At 49.6% G+C, this 18,602-nt stretch overlaps 1 protein-coding gene across 1 annotated transcript in view; it reads right to left on the bottom strand.

The window, feature by feature from the left end:
* Positions 1 to 670: 670 nt before the first annotated feature.
* Positions 671 to 18,602, bottom strand: part of GPT2 (glutamic--pyruvic transaminase 2) — a 107,047-nt gene continuing 89,115 nt past the window's right edge. The window contains exon 11 of the mRNA XM_056525715.1: positions 671 to 1,633. Within this exon, the coding sequence (XP_056381690.1) occupies positions 1,543 to 1,633 (91 nt within the window). The 3' untranslated portion in view covers positions 671 to 1,542. The remainder of the gene's footprint in view (positions 1,634 to 18,602) is intronic.

Genomic DNA, 18,602 nt, shown 5'->3' with positions numbered 1-18,602 from the left:
TAAAAATTTTCTCCTTTTTACCCCTTGCAAAAATGCAAAAAATGGGTCTACAAGAACAAGCGAGTGTAAAAAATGAAGATTGTGTATTTTCTCCTTCACTTTGCTGCTATTCCTGTGAAACACCTAAAGGGTTAAAACGCTTACTGAATGTCATTTTGAATACTTTCGGGGGTGCAGTTTTTATAATGGGGTCATTTATGGGGTATTTCTAATATGAAGACCCTTCAAATCCACTTCAAACCTGAACTGGTCCCTGAAAAAAAGCGAGTTTAAAAATTTTGTGAAAAATTGGAAAATTGCTGCGGAACTTTGAAGCCCTCTGGTGTCTTCCAAAAGTAAAAACTCATCAATTTTATGATGCAAATATAAAGTAGACATATTGTATATGTGAATAAAAAAAAAATTATTTTGAATATCCATTTTCCTTACAAGCAGAGAGCTTCAAAGTTAGAAAAATGCAAAATTTTCAAATTTTTCATCAAATTTTGGGATTTTTCACCAAGAAAGGATGCAAGTTACCACAAAATTTTACCACTAAGTTAAAGTAGAATATGTCACGAAAAAACAATCTCGGAATCAGAATGATAACTAAAAGCATTCCAGAGTTATTAATGTTTAAAGTGACAGTGGTCAGAATTGCAAAAAATGGCCGAGTCCTTAAGGTGAAAAAGGGCTCAGTCCTTAAGGGGTTAAAGAAAAAAAAACACACACACACACACAAACTAAAAAAAATTGGAAACCTAGACTCAGTTATACTGATCAACAGGAACATAGCAAAAAGATTAGTGGAGAACAGCTGCATCGACAGATGATAAAAGCGTGAAATGGCTGTAACCTCTCTGTTCCACAGTGTCTGGACTGTACTCCGTTGTGTGACATGTTTGCTTACAGAAATTAAAATAAGTTTTAACACTATTCCCCAGTAAATGCCTCCCTATTATTTTCTGGTTAAATTCTAGGCTATTTATTGACAATTAAATCTCTGTTTGCATTTGCTACAGGTTTTAAAGGCAGGAAGCAGAATACTGAGCAAAAGAAACGGTAATGGAGATTGTGTCAAGATACTATATTAGTTCTATGATCATTTAATAGTCTAGAATATCAGATTATCTGGCACTAGTACAAGCTGATTTTTGCTGGCTTAAGGAATTGTAATGATTCTGGTTTCTAATTTTTGCCTCCTTCAAAATGTAACAGTCAACTTCAATAATTACTAATAAATATGAAATACGGCCGTGTAGCCCAAGAACCTTGTAAGCTATTTAAACAACCATAAAAAGAATAAAAAAGAAAAAGCCTTGCTAAAACATAAAACGAGCCCTAAAAAGAGCACGTACCAAATAGTAACAGTCTAGTAAAGCAGCAGAAGCTGGGTAACACGTAAGTTTGTTCAGTTTTCCTGGGAGATATTCTACATTGTGAACTCTACATAAGACATGTGCTAAATCCATGAACCCTGAACATTGTTTAACCTTTTCCTGCTGTCAAGCTGCCAGTCCCCAAAGCAGTAAGGCGAATGTGATAGTTTACATTCAGTGAAGCTCAGGAAAATTCATCCAGGAAACGAAAGTGGAAATCCTTCACACTCTGTAACAACAGTGTCAACTTCTCCACCGGTGGAAGAATAGTCATTCTGGAAAAGAAAGAAGACTCATGTTACTGAGGTATTCTTAAAGGGGTACTCCAGCCCTAATACATCTTGTCCCATATCCAAAAGATAGGGGATAAGATGTTATGATGGCGGGGGTTCCGCCGCTGGGGACCCCCACAATCTGTCATTCCGTACCCACCTTTGTGAGCTCTCCGCAGCGCTGGAGAAGCTGTTAAGCGTAGCGACCACAGGGCAGGAGTATTGTGACATCACGCCCCGCCCCCTCAATGCAAGTCTATGGGAGGGGGCAAGACGGCCATCACATCCTCTCCCATAGACTTGCATTGAGGGGGCGGGACCTGACATCACACAGGGTGGGGTCGTGACGTCATGAAACTCCGGCCCTGTGGTAGTCACGCTTCACACTCTGAGCCTCCAGCGCTGCGGAGAGCTCACAAAGGTGGGCTTGGGACCCCCGCGATCATACATCTTATCCCCTATCCTTTGGATAGGGGATAAGATGTATTGGGGTCGGAGTACCCCTTTAAATGTAACGAGTAGTTGACTGTAGGACAGGAAAATACAATATTCTGTCCCTGGCAGCAAGATGAGGAGAGAGCGACTGTAGTACAGGTGAATACAATGAACTCCTATTCTGTTATCAGCTATTTCTGTCTGTAGCAGTGATTCCCAACCGTGTGTGCCATTCGCCACTGGCCGTGGTGCCGCGGGATTTTGCCGTGATTTTTTAATTGATTTTTTTTTTTAAATATCCCGCCCCGGCCTGCGCGCTTATGACTGTCGGCGCAGGGGGGAAGGGAAGCCTGCGTGCGCACTGCGCACACAGCGTCCCCCTCCCCCTTCTACCTTGCGGTGCAGTGGGCCGAAAATGGGTCCCTGGATCGGAACGATCTTCACCTGCCGGACTCCCGTGCCTGCCGTGGACCTGCAAAGCTGCGCGGACCGGCTTGCTTAAGGTACTGTACCCTTTCCACCGCTCTGTTACCCCTTCTCAACCCTGTCCAACCCCCCCCCACCCCCATCACCCGGGTCCACCGTATACCCCCCCCCCCCCGTCACCCATGTCCACCCCCCCCCCTCCGTCACCCATGTCCACCCCCCCCGTCACCCATGTCCACCCCCCCGTCACCCAGTCCGCCCCCCTCCTGTCACCCATGTTCACCCTCCTGTAATCCCTTTCACTCCCGTTCACCCCCTCCTGTCACCCATGTTCACCCCCTCCTGTCATCCCTTTCACTCCCGCCCCCCCCGTCCACCCTCCTGTCACCCATGTTCACCCTCCTGTCATCCATGTTCACCACCCTCCTGTCATCCCTTTCACTCCCATCCACCCTCCTGTCACCCATGTTCACCCTCATCCACACTCTTGTCACCCATGTTCACCCTCCTGTCACAAATGTTCACCACCCCCCCCTGTTCACAACCATGTCCACCCCCCGTCACCCATGTCCACACCCCCCCTGTCACCCATGTCCACACCCCCCGTCACCCAGTCCGCCCCCCCCTTTCACCCAGTCCGCCCCCCTCCTGTCACCCATGTTCACCCTCCTGTCATCCCTTTCACTCCCGTTCACCCCCTCCTGTCACCCATGTTCACCCCCTCCTGTCATCCCTTTCACTCCCGTCCACCCTCCTGTCACCCATGTTCACCCTCATCCACCCTCCTGTCACCCCTGTCCACCACCTTCCTGTCACCCCTGTCCCCCCTCCTGTCATCCCTTTCACTCCCATCCACCCTCCTGTCACCCATGTTCACCCTCATCCACCCTCCTGTCACCCATGTTCACCCCCTCCTGTCACCCATGTTCACCCTTCTGTCATCCCTTTCACTCCCATCCACCCTCCTGTCACCCGTGTTCACTCTCATCCACCCTCCTCTCACCCATGTTCACCCCCTCCAGTCACCCATGTTCACCCCCTCCTGTCACCCATGTTCACCACACTCCTGTCACCCCTGTTCACCACCCTCCTGTCACCCCTGTCATCCCTTTCACTCCCATCCACCCTCCTGTCACCCATGTCCACCCCCCCTGTCACCCATGTCCACACCCCCCCGTCACCCAGTCTGCCCCCCCTCCTGTCACCCATGTTCACCCTCCTGTCATCCATTTCACTCCCGTTCACCCCCTCCTGTCACCCATGTTCACCCCCTCCTGTCATCCCTTTCACTCCCGTCCACCCTCCTGTCACCCATGTTCACCCTCATCCACCCTCCTGTCACCCCTGTCCACCACCTTCCTGTCACCCCTGTCCCCCCTCCTGTCATCCCTTTCACTCCCGTTCACCCCCCATCACCCATGTCCACCCCTGTCCACCCTTCTGTCATCCCTCTGTCACCCATGTTCCCCCTCCTGTTGACCCCTGTCCACTCCTCTGCACCTCTCTGTCCACTCCTCTGCACCTCTCTGTCCACTCCTCTGCACCCCTGTCACCCATGTACGCTCCTCTATACCCCTCTGTACACTCCTCTACACCCCTGTCACCCATGTACGCTCCTCTATACCCCTCTGTACGCTCCTCTACACCACTCTGTCCACTCTTCTACACCCCTGTCACCCATGTACGCTCCTCTACACCCCTCTGTACGCTCCTCTACACCCCTGTCACCCATGTTCGCTCCTCTACACCCCTCTGTTCGCTCCTCTAAACCCCTGTCACCCATGTACGCTCCTCTACACCCCTCTGTCCACTCCTCTACACCGCCCTGTCCACTCCTCTACACCTGTCACCCATGTACGCTCCTGTACACCCCTCTGTACACTCCTCTACACCCTTGTCACCCATGTACGCTCCTCTGCACCCCTCTGTCCACTCCTCTACACCTCTGTCCACTCCTCTACACCCGTCACCCATGTACGCTCCTGTGCACCCCTCTGTCCACTCCTCTACACCCGTCACCCATGTACGCTCCTCTGCACCCCTCTGTCCACTCCTCTACACCCGTCACCCATGTACGCTCCTCTACACCCCTCTGTCCACTCCTCTACACCCCTGTCACCCATGTTCGCTCCTCTACACCCCTCTGTACACTCCTCTACACCCCTGTCACCCATGTACGCTCCTCTACACCCGTCACCCATGTACACTCCTCTACACCCCTGTCACCCATGTCTGCTTCTCTACACCCCTGTCACCCATGTACACTCCTCTACACCCCTGTCACCCATGTACGCTCCTCTACACCCCTCTGACCACTCCTCTACACCCCTGTCACCCATGTCTGCTTCTCTACACCCATCACCCATGTACACTCCTCTACACCCCTCTGTCCACTCCTCTACACCCCTGTCACCCATGTCTGCTTCTCTACACCCCTGTCACCCATGTACGCTCCTCTACACCCGTCACCCATGTACACTCCTCTACACCCCTGTCACCCATGTACGCTCCTCTACACCCCTGTCACCCATGTACGCTCCTCTACACCCCTCTGTCCACTCCTCTATACCCCTGTCACCCATGTCTGCTTCTCTACACCCCTGTCACCCATGTATTGTCCTCTACACCCCTCTCTCCAGTCCTCTACACCCCTCTGTACACTCCTCTACACCCCTGTCACCCATGTAAGCTCCTCTGCACCTCTCTGTCTGCTCCTCTACACCCGTCACCCATGTACACTCCTCTACACCCCTCTGTACACTCCTCTACACCCCTGTCACCCATGTACGCTCCTCTGCACCCCTGTCTGCTCCTCTACACCTCTGTCCACTCCTCTACACCCCTGTCACCCATGTACACTCCTCTACACCCCTCTGTACACTCCTCTACACCCCTCTGTACACTCCTCTACACCCCTCTGTCTGCTCCTCTACACCTCTGTCCACTCCTCTACACCCCTGTCACCCATGTACACTCCTCTACACCCCTCTGTCCGCTCCTCTACACCCCTCTGTCCACTCCTCTACACCCCTGTCACCCATGTATGCTCCTCTACACCCCTCTGTCCACTCCTCTACACACCTGTCACCCATGTACGCTCCTCTACACCCCTCTCTCCACTCCTCTACACCCCTCTGTACACTCCTCTACACCCCTGTCACCCATGTACGCTCCTCTACACCCCTCTGTCCGCTCCTCTACACCCCTCTGTCCACTCCTCTACACCCGTCACCCATGTACGCTCCTCTACACCCCTCTGTACGCTCCTCTACACCCCTCTGTCCGCTCCTCTACACCTCTGTCACCCATGTACGCTCCTGTACACCCCTCTGTACGCTCCTCTACACCCCTCTAAACCCCTTTGTCACCCATGTCCACCCCTCTACATCCCTCTGTCACCGATGTACACTCTTCTACACCCCTCTGTCACCCATTTAAAAAAAGTTCAGCGCCTAATAGATTTGTTTTGCAGGTTTAACGGTGAAGAATTGTGTGTGGAAGAAATCGTGATGATGGCCCGGACCAGATGAAGAGAAGGCAACATTGCAAATTAGAGAAGACGTCATTGGTGAGTTGCTGTATAAAGCAGCACTTTAAACTACATACCACTGATAAATAGATATAGTGCATTGCATTTTTTACCATTTCCCCCCCCCCCCCCTTTTTTTTTTTTTTTTTTTTTTTTTTTTTTTTTTTGCTCGTCAACCTCTGTAGCGGTGCCCCGCAGATTTTTTTTTTTTTTTTCGAGGTGTGCCCCGACCCGAAAAAGATTGGGAAACACTGGTCTGTAGTGATGGTTTAGTATTTTTTCAAAGAAAAAAAAAAAAGACTAGGAATGAGGAAAAATCCATACTTCATGTCATATCTCCAGTGCACATCCTAAAAACACAGTTGTGAATTATAAGAAACACTTCTGATCAGTCACAACTCCTTTGTTTTGAGTTTTTTTAATTAGTTTTATCAAAAAGGAAAAAGAATACAACACAAATTTGCCATTAACTAAGGCATTAAAGGGTACTCCGCCTCTAGGCAGCTTAACCCCTATCCAAAGGATAGGGGATAAGATGTCTGATCACGGGGGACCCGCTGCTGGGGACCCCCTGTGATTTCGGACGCAGAACCCCCTGTCCTCACTGCACAGAGCATACTCGCTCTGTGCGTAATGACAGGCGATACAGGAGCTGGAGCATTGTGACTTCACGGCCCGCCCCCTCAATACAAGTCTATGGGAGGGGGGGTGGTGGCAGTCACACCCCCTCCCATAGACTTGCATCAAGGGGGCGGGGCGTGACGTCATGAGGGGGTGAAGCCGTGATGTCATGATGCTCCGGCCCTTGTATCGCCCGTCATTAAGCACAGAGAGACTTTGCTCTGTGCAGTGATGACAGCAGGGTGCCGCAGCCGAGATCACGGGGGTTCCCAGCGGCGGGACCCCCGCGATCAGACATCTTATCCCCGGGGGCGTGGCCTGGATTCCGGAGCTGTGCTGAAAGCTCCCGCTAACCCTCCTCTGTAACCTTGCTGTTACTTATCCTGAGTGGCCGGTCTTCTCCTCTTGGGTCCCTCTGGAGTTGGGGAACACCTGGGGCTGCTTCTAGTCTGGTTCCGGAGGCTGTCGTGGAACGGGCGGCTTCCTCCTTCTGCGGCCTGGTCGGTCGCGCTGCGGAGCACTGGCTGGGATCCTTGTCGGGTGGCGTGCCTTCTCCTGGTCCCGGATGATCTGTGCTGTGTGGTCTTCCCGGGCGCTCGGCTTCCTGTCTTCTCGGCCTGCTCTGGCTGTGAGCAACATAGCGTGCCTTCGTGGGCGTGTCTTCCAACTGTAGGCCTGGTTGCTATGGAGACTCCCGCCTTGGAGTGCAGCCTATCCCTTGGATCCCTTGCAGCAGGGCGGACCCTGCCTCTCCTCTGCTGCTCCCTGGGGAGCTGAAGCTTTGTGCATGCTGGCACCCTGGCCTCATCCCTCTAGGTCTATTGCTGGGCTGACTGCTGACCTTCTGATACAGCTTGTACCCTGGTGGGAGACATCTTGCCTTGCTGGCACTTGTTGTGCAGTGCATGCTCCATGGATATATCTGCAGTGCTGTTGTGTTCCTTTATCAGCGGACTGTGTGGCTAGTGACTTTCTGCCTGCCTTAGTGAGGCCCTGTCTGCCATGGGTGGCTCTCATGGTAATAAACGGAATAAGAAATCCAAACTGAATGCCAAGGCCTCTCGGCGGACCTCTGTAGGGGATGCCTCCTCTGATGATGGGTCCTCTTGCTATGGTGGCCCCTCAAAGAAATCCTGGGTCTCAGACCCCACTTGCTTCTAGAGTCTCTGTGCAGGCGGTGAAAGCGCAGAGCCGGTTCTCCAGGGCTCCGGACTCTCCTGGGGGTGATTCTCCTGATCCTGCGCTGTCTATTTTTGAAGGGTCTCCGACATCATCGCAGCAGCACTTCCCTGAAAGGCCTGTCTATGATGCTGCAACTATGGACCAGCAGTTTACTGAACTTTTGGCTGCCTTTACCTCCTGTCAATCTATTATGGTGACCAAAGTTGACGAACTGCGACAAGAATTGGTTATCCTACGTCATGAGACCCAAAAGATCTGTGAGCGCACTGAAGAGGTGGAGCGTAGGGTCTCTACGGTGGAGGACCCCTTGCATCCCCTGCCGGAGCGAGTAGACTCAATGTAGCGTCAGGTTACGGAGATTCTGAACCGCATGGACGACATGGAAAACCGTCTGAGGTGCAACAACATCAGCCTCGTGGGTCTCCCTGAGAAGGTAGAAGGGAATGATCCTGTGTTGTTCCTTGAAACGTGATTGAAGGAGATTCTCCATGGAGATATCTTTTCTCCCTATTTCTCGGCTGAGCGAGTGCATCGAGTTCCGGCTTGGCCTCCTCCACATCCCTTCCTTGCCAAACTTTTGCACTTAAAAGGACAGAGATGCTATTCTCCGAGCTGTATGTATTAAGGGAGAAGTAATTTGTGATGGAAGCAGAGTATCCTTTTATCTGGACTTTTCTGTGGAGCTTCGCAAGCAGCGGGTGCAGTTCACAGAGGTCCGGGTGAAGTTACGTGCCAAGGGCTACCGCTACTCAATGTTGTATCCAGCTCGTCTGAGAGTAGTGGATGGAGCATCTGCCAAGTTCTTCACCTCTTCAACACTGGGTGGATGTGGCCCTGTTAGGTCTCCGGATTGAACTATCCTGAACTTCATTGCTAAAAAGACTGTTCCCCATGATTGTCTTTAGATAGAGATTAGGGAGGTAGTTTTGCTTAGGGCCTCCTTAAGTTCCGGTATTCCTTAGGTCTCCTGGGGTATTTATTTAGTTGACAGCCATTTTAGTTAAAGGCGGGGTGGCGTTCTAGTATTGGTGGTTTAGTCTCATTTGGATTTCTTTTGACGCTCTGTAATAGTTGTAGTTTTGGGTCTAGGTCTGCACTGTGTTAAGGTATAGAAGTTACTATGTCCCGTTTAGTGTTAGACAGGGTTTTCTTGGGGAAGTTTTGGTTACGTCATGTTGATTTTGTATATATGTTTTGTGTCTGTGCCCTGTTTGCTTTGTTGTGTGCGGTGTGTATGGTCCCGGTGCTCTGCCCTGCTCTGTCCCAACCCTGCTTAGGTCGCTCGTTTCTAGATTCTGTTCTCCGTTATGATGAGAACCCTGAAGGTGGTTAGTTGGAATGTTCGGCCTTTAGTTTAGGTTAGTTGGAAAATGGCCTTGTGTCTCGACTTTGTGAAATGCCAATCTCCTCATATTATTTGTCTACAGGAGACTCATGTTACGGGTCAGAAGGTTCTTACCCTGAAGAGGGCCTGGATAGCACGGTGTTATCATGCCTCTTATTCTAATTATGCTAGGGGAGTTTGTGTTAACTAAATCCCTGCCATTAGCGGTATCTGGGTTCTTTCTCCTTTGTCTTGGTCTCTGTTTATATGCCCCCTCCTTTTCATGTTTCTGTGCTTGAACTCATCACTAATAAGTTGTTGTCTTTTCCCTCTGATCCTGTTCTTTTCATAGATTTCAATGTGGTTCCTGATCCAGATCTTGATCGCACTGCCGCTGCAGACCCTGGCTCTTCCTAGTTTCATAACTGGCGCTTGGCCTGACAGACCTCTGGAGGTGGAAATACCCGAATACATCTTTCTTCTTCTACTCTAGGACCCATAGGTCGTTCTCTCGCATTGACCTCGCTCTAGCATCTGAGGACCTTCTTCAGGTGGCAAGAGACATTTCCTACACCACTAGGGGGATTTCAGATCCACTCAGCTATACTGGTAGTCCTTCATCTAGGCCCCTGTCCTTCTTCCCATATCTGGCACATGCATCCCGACTGGTTACAGGCAGAGGCAGTTGTGGACGCTCTGGGGGTTGCCCATGCAGAATATTGGGAACATAATGATTCTTTCCCTGACCCTTTAGTGCATTGGGACACATACAAAGCCACGGTTAGAGGTGCCTTTATAGCGGGAGTAGCGGGCCAGAGGTAAATTAGTTTGGCTACGGAGGTTAAGCTGTTGCAGAAGGTGGGTGTATTGGAGGCAGCGTATGTTCGGGACCCCTCCCCCGAGAAGGAGAGGGCGTGGGCCAGGGCTCAGAGGTCTCTGCTGGTCGTTTAGAAGGATAGGGTCCAGTTGCGCATGGCAGAAAGGGAGGCTGCCTTGATTGGATTTGGGGACAACAACAATTTCAAACTGCTAGCAGTTTTAGCGAGAGCAAGTTGCCCTGTTGCCACCATCCCTAATATATGGGGCTGAGATGGTGCGGTGGTGACTGACACTGTCTTTAAAGGACTTTTACTCCTCTTTGTATGCTTCCCCTTCTGAGCCCTGTCAAGAGTAGATTCTGTTGTTCCTTTGAGATTTATCCCTTCCTATGCTTAGTCGCTCTCAGGCGGAGGCATTTGATGCCCCTTTTTCAGTTGAGGAGGTGGAATGGGCCATTTGAGATCTTCCTTGTGGAAAGAACCAGGGTTTAGATGGGATGATAGGTGATTGGCACAGGATGAATGAGGAACGATTGGCCCTATACTTCTTAAAGGGGTACTCCGCCCCTAGACATCTTATCCCCTATCCAAAGAATAGGGGATAAGATGTCAGATCGCCGCGGCCCGGCTGCTGGGGATCCCCGGGATCCCCGCTATCATTACAGCACAGAGCGAGTTCGCTCTGTGCGTAATGACTGGCGACACAGGGGACGGAGCAGCGTGACGTCATGGCTCCGCCCCTCATGACATCACGGCCCGTCCCCTTAATGCAAGTCTATAGGAGGGGGCGTGACGACCGCCACGCCCCCTCCCATAGACTTGTATTGAAAGGGGCGGGCTGTGACATCACGAGGGGGCGGAGCAGTGACGTAACGATGCTCCGGCCCCTGTATTGCCCGTCATTAAGTGCAGAGCGAACTCGCTCTGTGCTGTAATGATAGCGCAGTGCCGCAGCGGGGATCCCGGGGCTCCCCAGCTGCAGGACTGTGGCGATCTAACATCTTACCCCCTATCCTTTGGATAGGGGATAAGATGTCTAGGGGTGGAGTACCCCTTTAAATTGTTTCACTCCATAGCTGACGTTGATGCTCTTCCAGACTATGAGGAGGCGCTGATTGTGGTTCTTCCTAAGCCTGGAAAAGATCAGTTACTGCCTGACTCCTATAGACCTATTTCCTTTTTGAATGTTGATATTAAGATTTTGGCTAGAGTATTGGATACTTGCTTGTATTGGGTCATTGATCCCGTTGTTCATCCTGACCAAACTGGGTTTATGCCGGGTAGGGCTACTGATGTTAATGTGAAGCTTCTGCAACTTAACATAGCAGCAGTGGGGGGGAAGGCTTTCCTACAGGTGTGGTGGTCAGCCTGGATATTTATAAGGCCTTTGATTCGGTACAGTGGCCCTATCTTTGGGAGGTATTGCGGGCGTTTGGGTTTTAGGGGTGTGAATCGCCAAGAATTTGGCGATTCGATTCGAATCGCGATACCAGTGTGGCGATTCGATATATCCCGATATATCGCGATACCGTCTAGGTGACGATACATCGCGATATATCGCCCACCTGGGAGCATTCATAGATCCCAATAGACGCCGCTGTCAGCTTTGACAGCGGCGATCTAGTACTCCGGTGCACACTTTTCTCATGTTATCCCGTCCGGGCTGCAAAATAAAATAAAACGCACTTTATCTTACCTGCCAACGAGCCCGCGGAGCTCCGGTACAGGTGTTGGGTCCCCGGGCTGTATTCTTCTTACTTCCTGTTAGTCCGGCACGTCACATGGAGCTTCAGCCTATCACCAGCGGAGGCGGGACATCGCTGCGGCTGGTGATAGGCTGAAGCTCCATGTGACGTGCCGGACTAACAGGAAGTAAGAAGAATACAGCCCGGGGACCGAACACCTGTACCGGAGCTCCGCGGGCTCGTTGGCAGGTAAGATACGGGCGTCCGCAGATAAAAATTTCACATCCCTAAAAGAATCGATTCAAAAATATTTTGAATCGATTCTGTATCGGCAAATGAAAAATCGCGATTATCGCGAGAATCGATTTTTTCTTACATCCCTATTGGGTTTGGTCCTCGTTTTTGTGCTTGGGTTTGTTTACTTTATGATAGTCAAATTAGTGTAAATGCGTGCCGTAGGACTGTTTCTCTTCCTTTTTGCCTGGGTCGTGGGATACGACAGGGGTGCCCACTCTCTCCTTTTCTCTTTGCGCTGGCAATAGAACCCTTTGCTGCAGCTGTTCGTAGGGCACCTGATATCTGTGGTATCCCCAGGGGATCTATTGTAGAGAAGGTTTCCCTTTATGCAGGTGTACCTGGCGGATGCTGAGGACTCTCTCCTGTCCCTCACTGACCTACTTGACCGCTTTAGTGTAATTTCAGGCTTGCAGGTCAACTGGGCCAAGTCCTCATTTATGGCTCCATTGTCTGGAGTTCCTCTTCCTTTTAATCTTCCGGCCAGGGTACAAATGGTTTCCCGTTTCAGATACTTGGGGGTAGAAGTAACTACGTCCCTGCTAGACTAAATGTCTTTGAACTTAGATCCACTATTGTGCTCCACTGTGGAGCGGCTGAATGCCTGGTCCTCGCTTCCTCTCTCCTTAGCAGGTATCAATTTTCATCCTCCTCGCCTTCAAAAAATCATAACTCTTTTCATCCACAGACTAGTATGAAGGCTTGTTTTTTGCGCGACCAGTTGTCCGTTGTAATGCCACTCACTTTACGATAAAATGTATGGCGCAACCAAAAAAATACTATGGGTGGGAAGTTAAAAAGGAAGCCGCAATTTTGCTAATTTTGGAAGGTTTCGTTTTCACGCCGTACAATTTTACTGTAAAAATTACGTGTTCTTTATTTTTTGGGTCAATACAATTAAAATTATACCCATGATAACATACTTGTCTATTACTGTTGTGCTTTAAAAAAAAAAAAAAAAAAGCAAACTGGATTTTTTTTTTTTTTTTTTTTTTTTTTAAATCAACTGGTGCCAGAAAGTTAAACAGATTTGTAAATAACTTTTTTTTTTAAAATCAGATAATTGTTATTAAGGTTTTGTCTTAAAACATAGTTGAACATCAACATACAGTCCCCAACAACTCCCCACCCCACCCCCCCACTTAAAACAAATCAGTCTCAACCTACCCCCACACAAGCTCTTCAGTTCATAGTAGAAAAAGTACACTCTGGCTCCCCTAATTCCATAATAAAAATACAGGTGAAAAGGAGAACTCACACCCCCAGACCCAAGAATAATCACATCACCAGTCGGTACCCAGCAGGTCATACAAACTCCAATCTCCACACACATAAGAAGGGCAAGCATATCCACAAGCCACCTCATTAATAGCTAACAAGTCGTCCATTCAGTACACAGCTACATACCAGAGGCATTTCTCCATTTAATTGGCACTCACAGGGGGGTCAAATCTCCGTACCCAGGGACTCCAGATACCTTAAAATTTCCGTTCCACTTTGCGCTTGACATAAATTCCTTTTTCTAACCTAGCCACATGTATTACTCGTGATATGAGATCAGCCACCGCCGGAGGAGAGGATCTGATCCAAAATCAGCTTCCTGGCCTGATAAAAAATTCTCAGAATCCCCATCTCCAACACAGAAGGCTCCCGACTGCATCCTATCGGTCCAAGCAGACAATCCCTGGGATTCCTAGTTATAGTTACTCCATACACTGATCTAATGAGCTGCAACACTCCAGTCCAATAAGTAGTCAAACAAGGACACGTCCACATCAGATGTACAAGGTGTGCCTCCAACTCGCCACACCTTGGGCAAGCAGAGTCAGACCTTACCCCTATCTTATGGAGGAAAAGAGGAGTTTTATATACTCTATGTATAAAGAACAGTTGAGACAACCGGTGAGATTCAGATACTGACAGAACGGGGGTAAGCGCCAGTACAATACTCCACTCCTTGTCAGTCAGAACCCCAAGGTCTCCCTCCCATTTGGACCTAACCGTCAGAGGGAAGCACTCGTGATAAAAGGAAAGCAACTCCCCATATAGCCAGGAAAGCCCCCCGGCTGATTCTCGCTTCCGTACAATAGATTCCAAGACCCCATTGGATTGTATAGTTAACAGTCTCAGCCGATTCTGTGTCTCATAGGCATGGCGGATCTGTAAGTAACGGTAAAAGGAGGAGCATGGTAGGGCAAACTCCTCCTGTAGGTCCTCAAAGGACCGAACTACCCCCTGATCAGCCAATTGACCCAGTTCACAGAGTCCCCTCCTCTCCCAGAACTCAGCATCAGCGTAAGAATTAAAAACAGGCAAGCCAGGGTTATGCCACAACGGAGTGAAGGTAAGATAACCTGTAATACCGAACAGTTTTTTCGCGTGGCCCCAAAGCTTACACAGTAAACGAATCGTAGGAGAGGAGTCCGGAGGTCTGGTAAGGGCCCCAATCTCTAGGCAGTGCAGTGGTATTCTGCCTCCGTGCTTAATCATAAACAGTCGATCTGTAGGACCCATTGTAGATAATGCAGCCCACCCTCTCACCTGATGTAACTGTGATGCAATATAGTATAACCACGGATTCGGTAGAGCAAGTCCTCCCACTGATTTACCCCTCTGTAACGTTTCTAGTTTAATTCTGGCAGTCTCTCCCCCCCCCCCCCCCCCCCCCAAACTAATTGTCTGAAAAGTCGTTGAATCCTCTGAAAGTGGGCCATCGCAATCCAAACCGGAGAGTTCTGCAGTATGTACAATAGTTGAGGCATGAGGACCATTTTGGCTATATTAGTATGGCCCACCACCGAGATTGGGAGCTTGCACCACACCGACACTTTTTGAGAGCTCCTTTCTAGAAGGGGGGATTAGATTGCGAGGGACAAAGTCATGTATGTAGGGAGTAATGTAAATCCCTAAGTACTTAAAACTAGAGACTACTTGTATCTTTGAAATAGAAATTTGAGGAATATCTGGCAAAGGATCAAGAGGCATCAGAACCGACTTGTCCCAATTAATAAGTAATCCCGAAAAGGGCCCAAATTCCGCAATAAGGGACATAACTGGGGCTAGCAAGAGTGCCGTGTCTCCCATAAACAATAACATGTCATCTGCATACAGGGCCACTATTTCTTCTACAGTTCCATACCTAAACCCTGAGATGTCCGGCGACCTCCATAAAAGACAAGCCAGAGGTTCCATGGCTATAGCGAAAACTAAAAGTACCATTAAATCTGAGGCAGGCAACCGGACTCTGGAAGAGAAGTTTAACGTAGGAGAGGAACCTATCCCCGAACCCCATGGCACTCATTACACACCATAAGTAATTCCATTCGACGCTATCAAATGCTTTGGCAGCGTCCAATGAAAAGACTGAGCGAGCCCCCGCACCATCCTGAGACATCTGTAAATTTAGATACACACTCCTGATGTTATCAACCGTAGACTTACCGTGCATAAATCCAGTCTGATCCCCATGCATCAGAGATAGTATAACCCCCGCTTACCTGTTAGCAAGCACCCGAGCCAGCAGATTCACATCTGCACATAATAGGGATATCAGTCTGTAGGAGCCCGCACATAGGGGGTCCTTTCCATGTTTTGGGATAAGTACAACTATAGTTTCCATCATGGAGCGAGGCAAGGAACCCTCTAAAACCGCTGACTTGACTACCCGCAACAGCTGCGGTAGTAAAATAAGGGAATTTTTTTTTTATAGATCTTACTCGGGAGGCCATCAGGGCCCGGAGCCCTCTCATTATTAGCGTCTTTTAAGGCCTGTTCCAGTTCCTCCAGAGAGATGGGAGAGTCCAGCTCGCCCCTCTGCTCCAGAGTAAGGGATGGCAGCCTAGCCCCACGCACATACTCCTCCAACGCCCCCCCAGTGCAGGAGGACCTAGAGGAATACACGTCCCTATAGAAAGCCAACATCACCCTCATAATTCCCTCCTCGTCAGTAACCTCACGTCCTTGCTCGTCTCTTAGGCAACTAATAAATGATATCCCCTGCTGTGCCCTGGCAATGGAGGCCAACAGTTTACCAGTACTTTCACCACAGTGAAAATATCGTTGCTTAACAAAAAAGCGCTCCTTTTCAGCTGTCTCCTCCAAGTACGTTTTAAAGTCACCCTGGGCCCTCAACCAGATATCCTCAGTCCCCAGGGAGGGGGCCGAGACATACGCATTCTCAGCTCCAACCACCGCCAGTCTCAACTTCTCGCCCTTTCCCTAGTGAATGATTTATGTATACTAATGTTACGTATGAATAATCCTCGTAGATAAGCCTTTATTAGGGAGTCCCACACCGCAGAGACCGAAGCCGAACCCACATTCACGGCAAGAAAGTCCCGAAGTTCAGCAGAAATAATTTCCACTGTAGTCAATACCTGTAACCAGAACAGGTTCAGTCTTCACAGGGGGCGCACCCCTCCAGCACAGTCAGTAAAGTCAAGCATGAGCCTGATGGGGGAATGATCCGAGAGTCCTCTAGCCAAATATTCTATATTCCTAACCATCCTAGCCATGTCCCCGTCACCTATCGCCAAGTCAATTCTAGAAAGGGTCCCATGCGTAACAGAATAACAAGAGTACTGCAGATCAGAAGGATTGCGACAGCGCCACAGATCAAATAGGTCAACCTCAGACAGTATGTTAGCAAGTCCAGTCGACCTAGAGGGAGGGGGGGGGGGGGGGGCTGCGATCCCCAGAACCTATCCACAGAAGCATCTAGGACCTGGTTGAAGTCGCCACAGATACAGAAAGAACACTATGCATGACTCCACTGCTATAAGGGGGAGGGATGTACACACCCACAATTATAACCATACGGCGAGACATCTCCGCCAGCAGGCAAACAAATCTACCCTCCAGGTCAATGCTACAGGAGAGAACACTAAACGGGATAGATTTATGGATCAATATACTGACCCCTCTAGCATGAGAAGAGAATGTAAAATGGAACGAGTGACCCACCCAGGCTCTATGAAGAACCGCAGTGGTGTCTCCCGTCAAAGGAGTCTTAGTAAGACATAATACAGCTGGCTGAAAATGTCTCACCGCATTAAAAACAGCATATCGTTTTGTCACATCACCCAACCCCCTAACATTCCATCCTATAAAATTAAAGGCTGCCATCATTCATCCAGGAGTAAGTAACATACCAAAAAGCAATAAACACACTCATTGGGTACAGGCACACTCTCATAGGGAGCATTCTTGTAGAGCAAACAGTAGCGGAAGGAGAGACAGAAAACCAAACAAACAAACATATCAGCAAACCAACACCCAGAACCAGCACACCAACACAGCCACACTAAGCGCCGCAGCTCACGGCATCTAGGAGCGCAAACATGCCCACACCGGCCACTATCACACTTCAGACATAACCAGTAAACATACCAGGATACGTGGACCAAGGTGAGTGCACATTGCAACCAGTCAGACAGACAGCCAAGCATTAACATACAGCTAGAGCACTCCTGCAAATAGTCATAAGTTAAAATATCTCTTCTGAACCCATGTCAATACATCCCAACTTAACGGACCTTCCCCCCATCCCCACAAGATGAAAACAAGTATTGCCAGGCAGTATGGAGTATAAAGCAAACAAATCCCCCCCCCCCCCCCCCCACCCCACCAGCAGCACCCACCCCCCGGCGGAGAGTGGCAGTCCAAGGAACAAAAACAACCATTATCAGCAGTCTACACAAGTTTCATGTCAGCTAGTACAGTATAGGTTCAGTCCGGAGCAGGCTCCGGTGAGCCTCTCCGGGCCCTTCGGCACAATTGAGCTTCATGCGTGTCCAGCCATCGGACCGCAGCATCCACTCCCTCAAAAAAATGAGTGGTCCCCAGAGCAACCACCCTCAGCCTTGCAGGGTATAGCATAGAATATTGTAAATCCAGGGAGCGCTGTTTCTTTTTAACATCCATAAAGGAGACGCGTTTCTTCTGCACCTCCGCTGAGAAATCCGGAAAGAAGGAAATGACATGGTAGTCCACGGTTACCGGCTGCTTCTCTCTAGCCAGTTTAAGTACCAGGTCCCTGTCACGATAATGTAGAAGTTTTACTAGCATAGATCTGGGCGGACCACCAGGAGGAAATGGTCTCATGGGAACTCGATGGGCCCTCTCTACAGCAAAGAGAGGGGTCAGGTTATCAGCTCCAAACACCTTCTTAAGCCAGCTTTCCATGTACTCCGTAGGTAAACTAACCTCAAACTTTTCAGGCAGTCCTATTATCTGCACATTATTTAGACGCAGACGATTTTACAGATCATCTGCTTTAGCTTTGAGCATGGCTATGTCCTGACTGTGTCTAGTAGAGTCCCGGACTAAAGGAACCACAGTGTCCTCCACATCACTAACTCGCCCCTCCACAGAAGAGGTGCGCTCCGTCACTTTTTGCAAATCATGGCGTATTAAAGAGATAGCAGACTGCACAGTGCCCACCTGAGCAGTCAGTTGGGAGAGGGTAGAATTACACCTTTGTATTTCCGCAAAAACTGCACCCAGAGTAGGTTCAGCTGCAGGTACAGCCGGGGCAGCAGCCATCGCACCAGACAAATCAGGAGGGGTACTGGGCAACGATACATGTGATTCCACAACAGAAGCCTGCATGAAAGCATCATAGTCCTACAGAGGGTCCATGTCCACCATGGGAAGAGGG

This window comes from Hyla sarda, chromosome 6 (genome assembly GCF_029499605.1).
Source record: "Hyla sarda isolate aHylSar1 chromosome 6, aHylSar1.hap1, whole genome shotgun sequence".
NCBI lineage: Eukaryota > Metazoa > Chordata > Amphibia > Anura > Hylidae > Hyla > Hyla sarda.
This window is presented reverse-complemented; position numbering and strand designations above follow the sequence as displayed.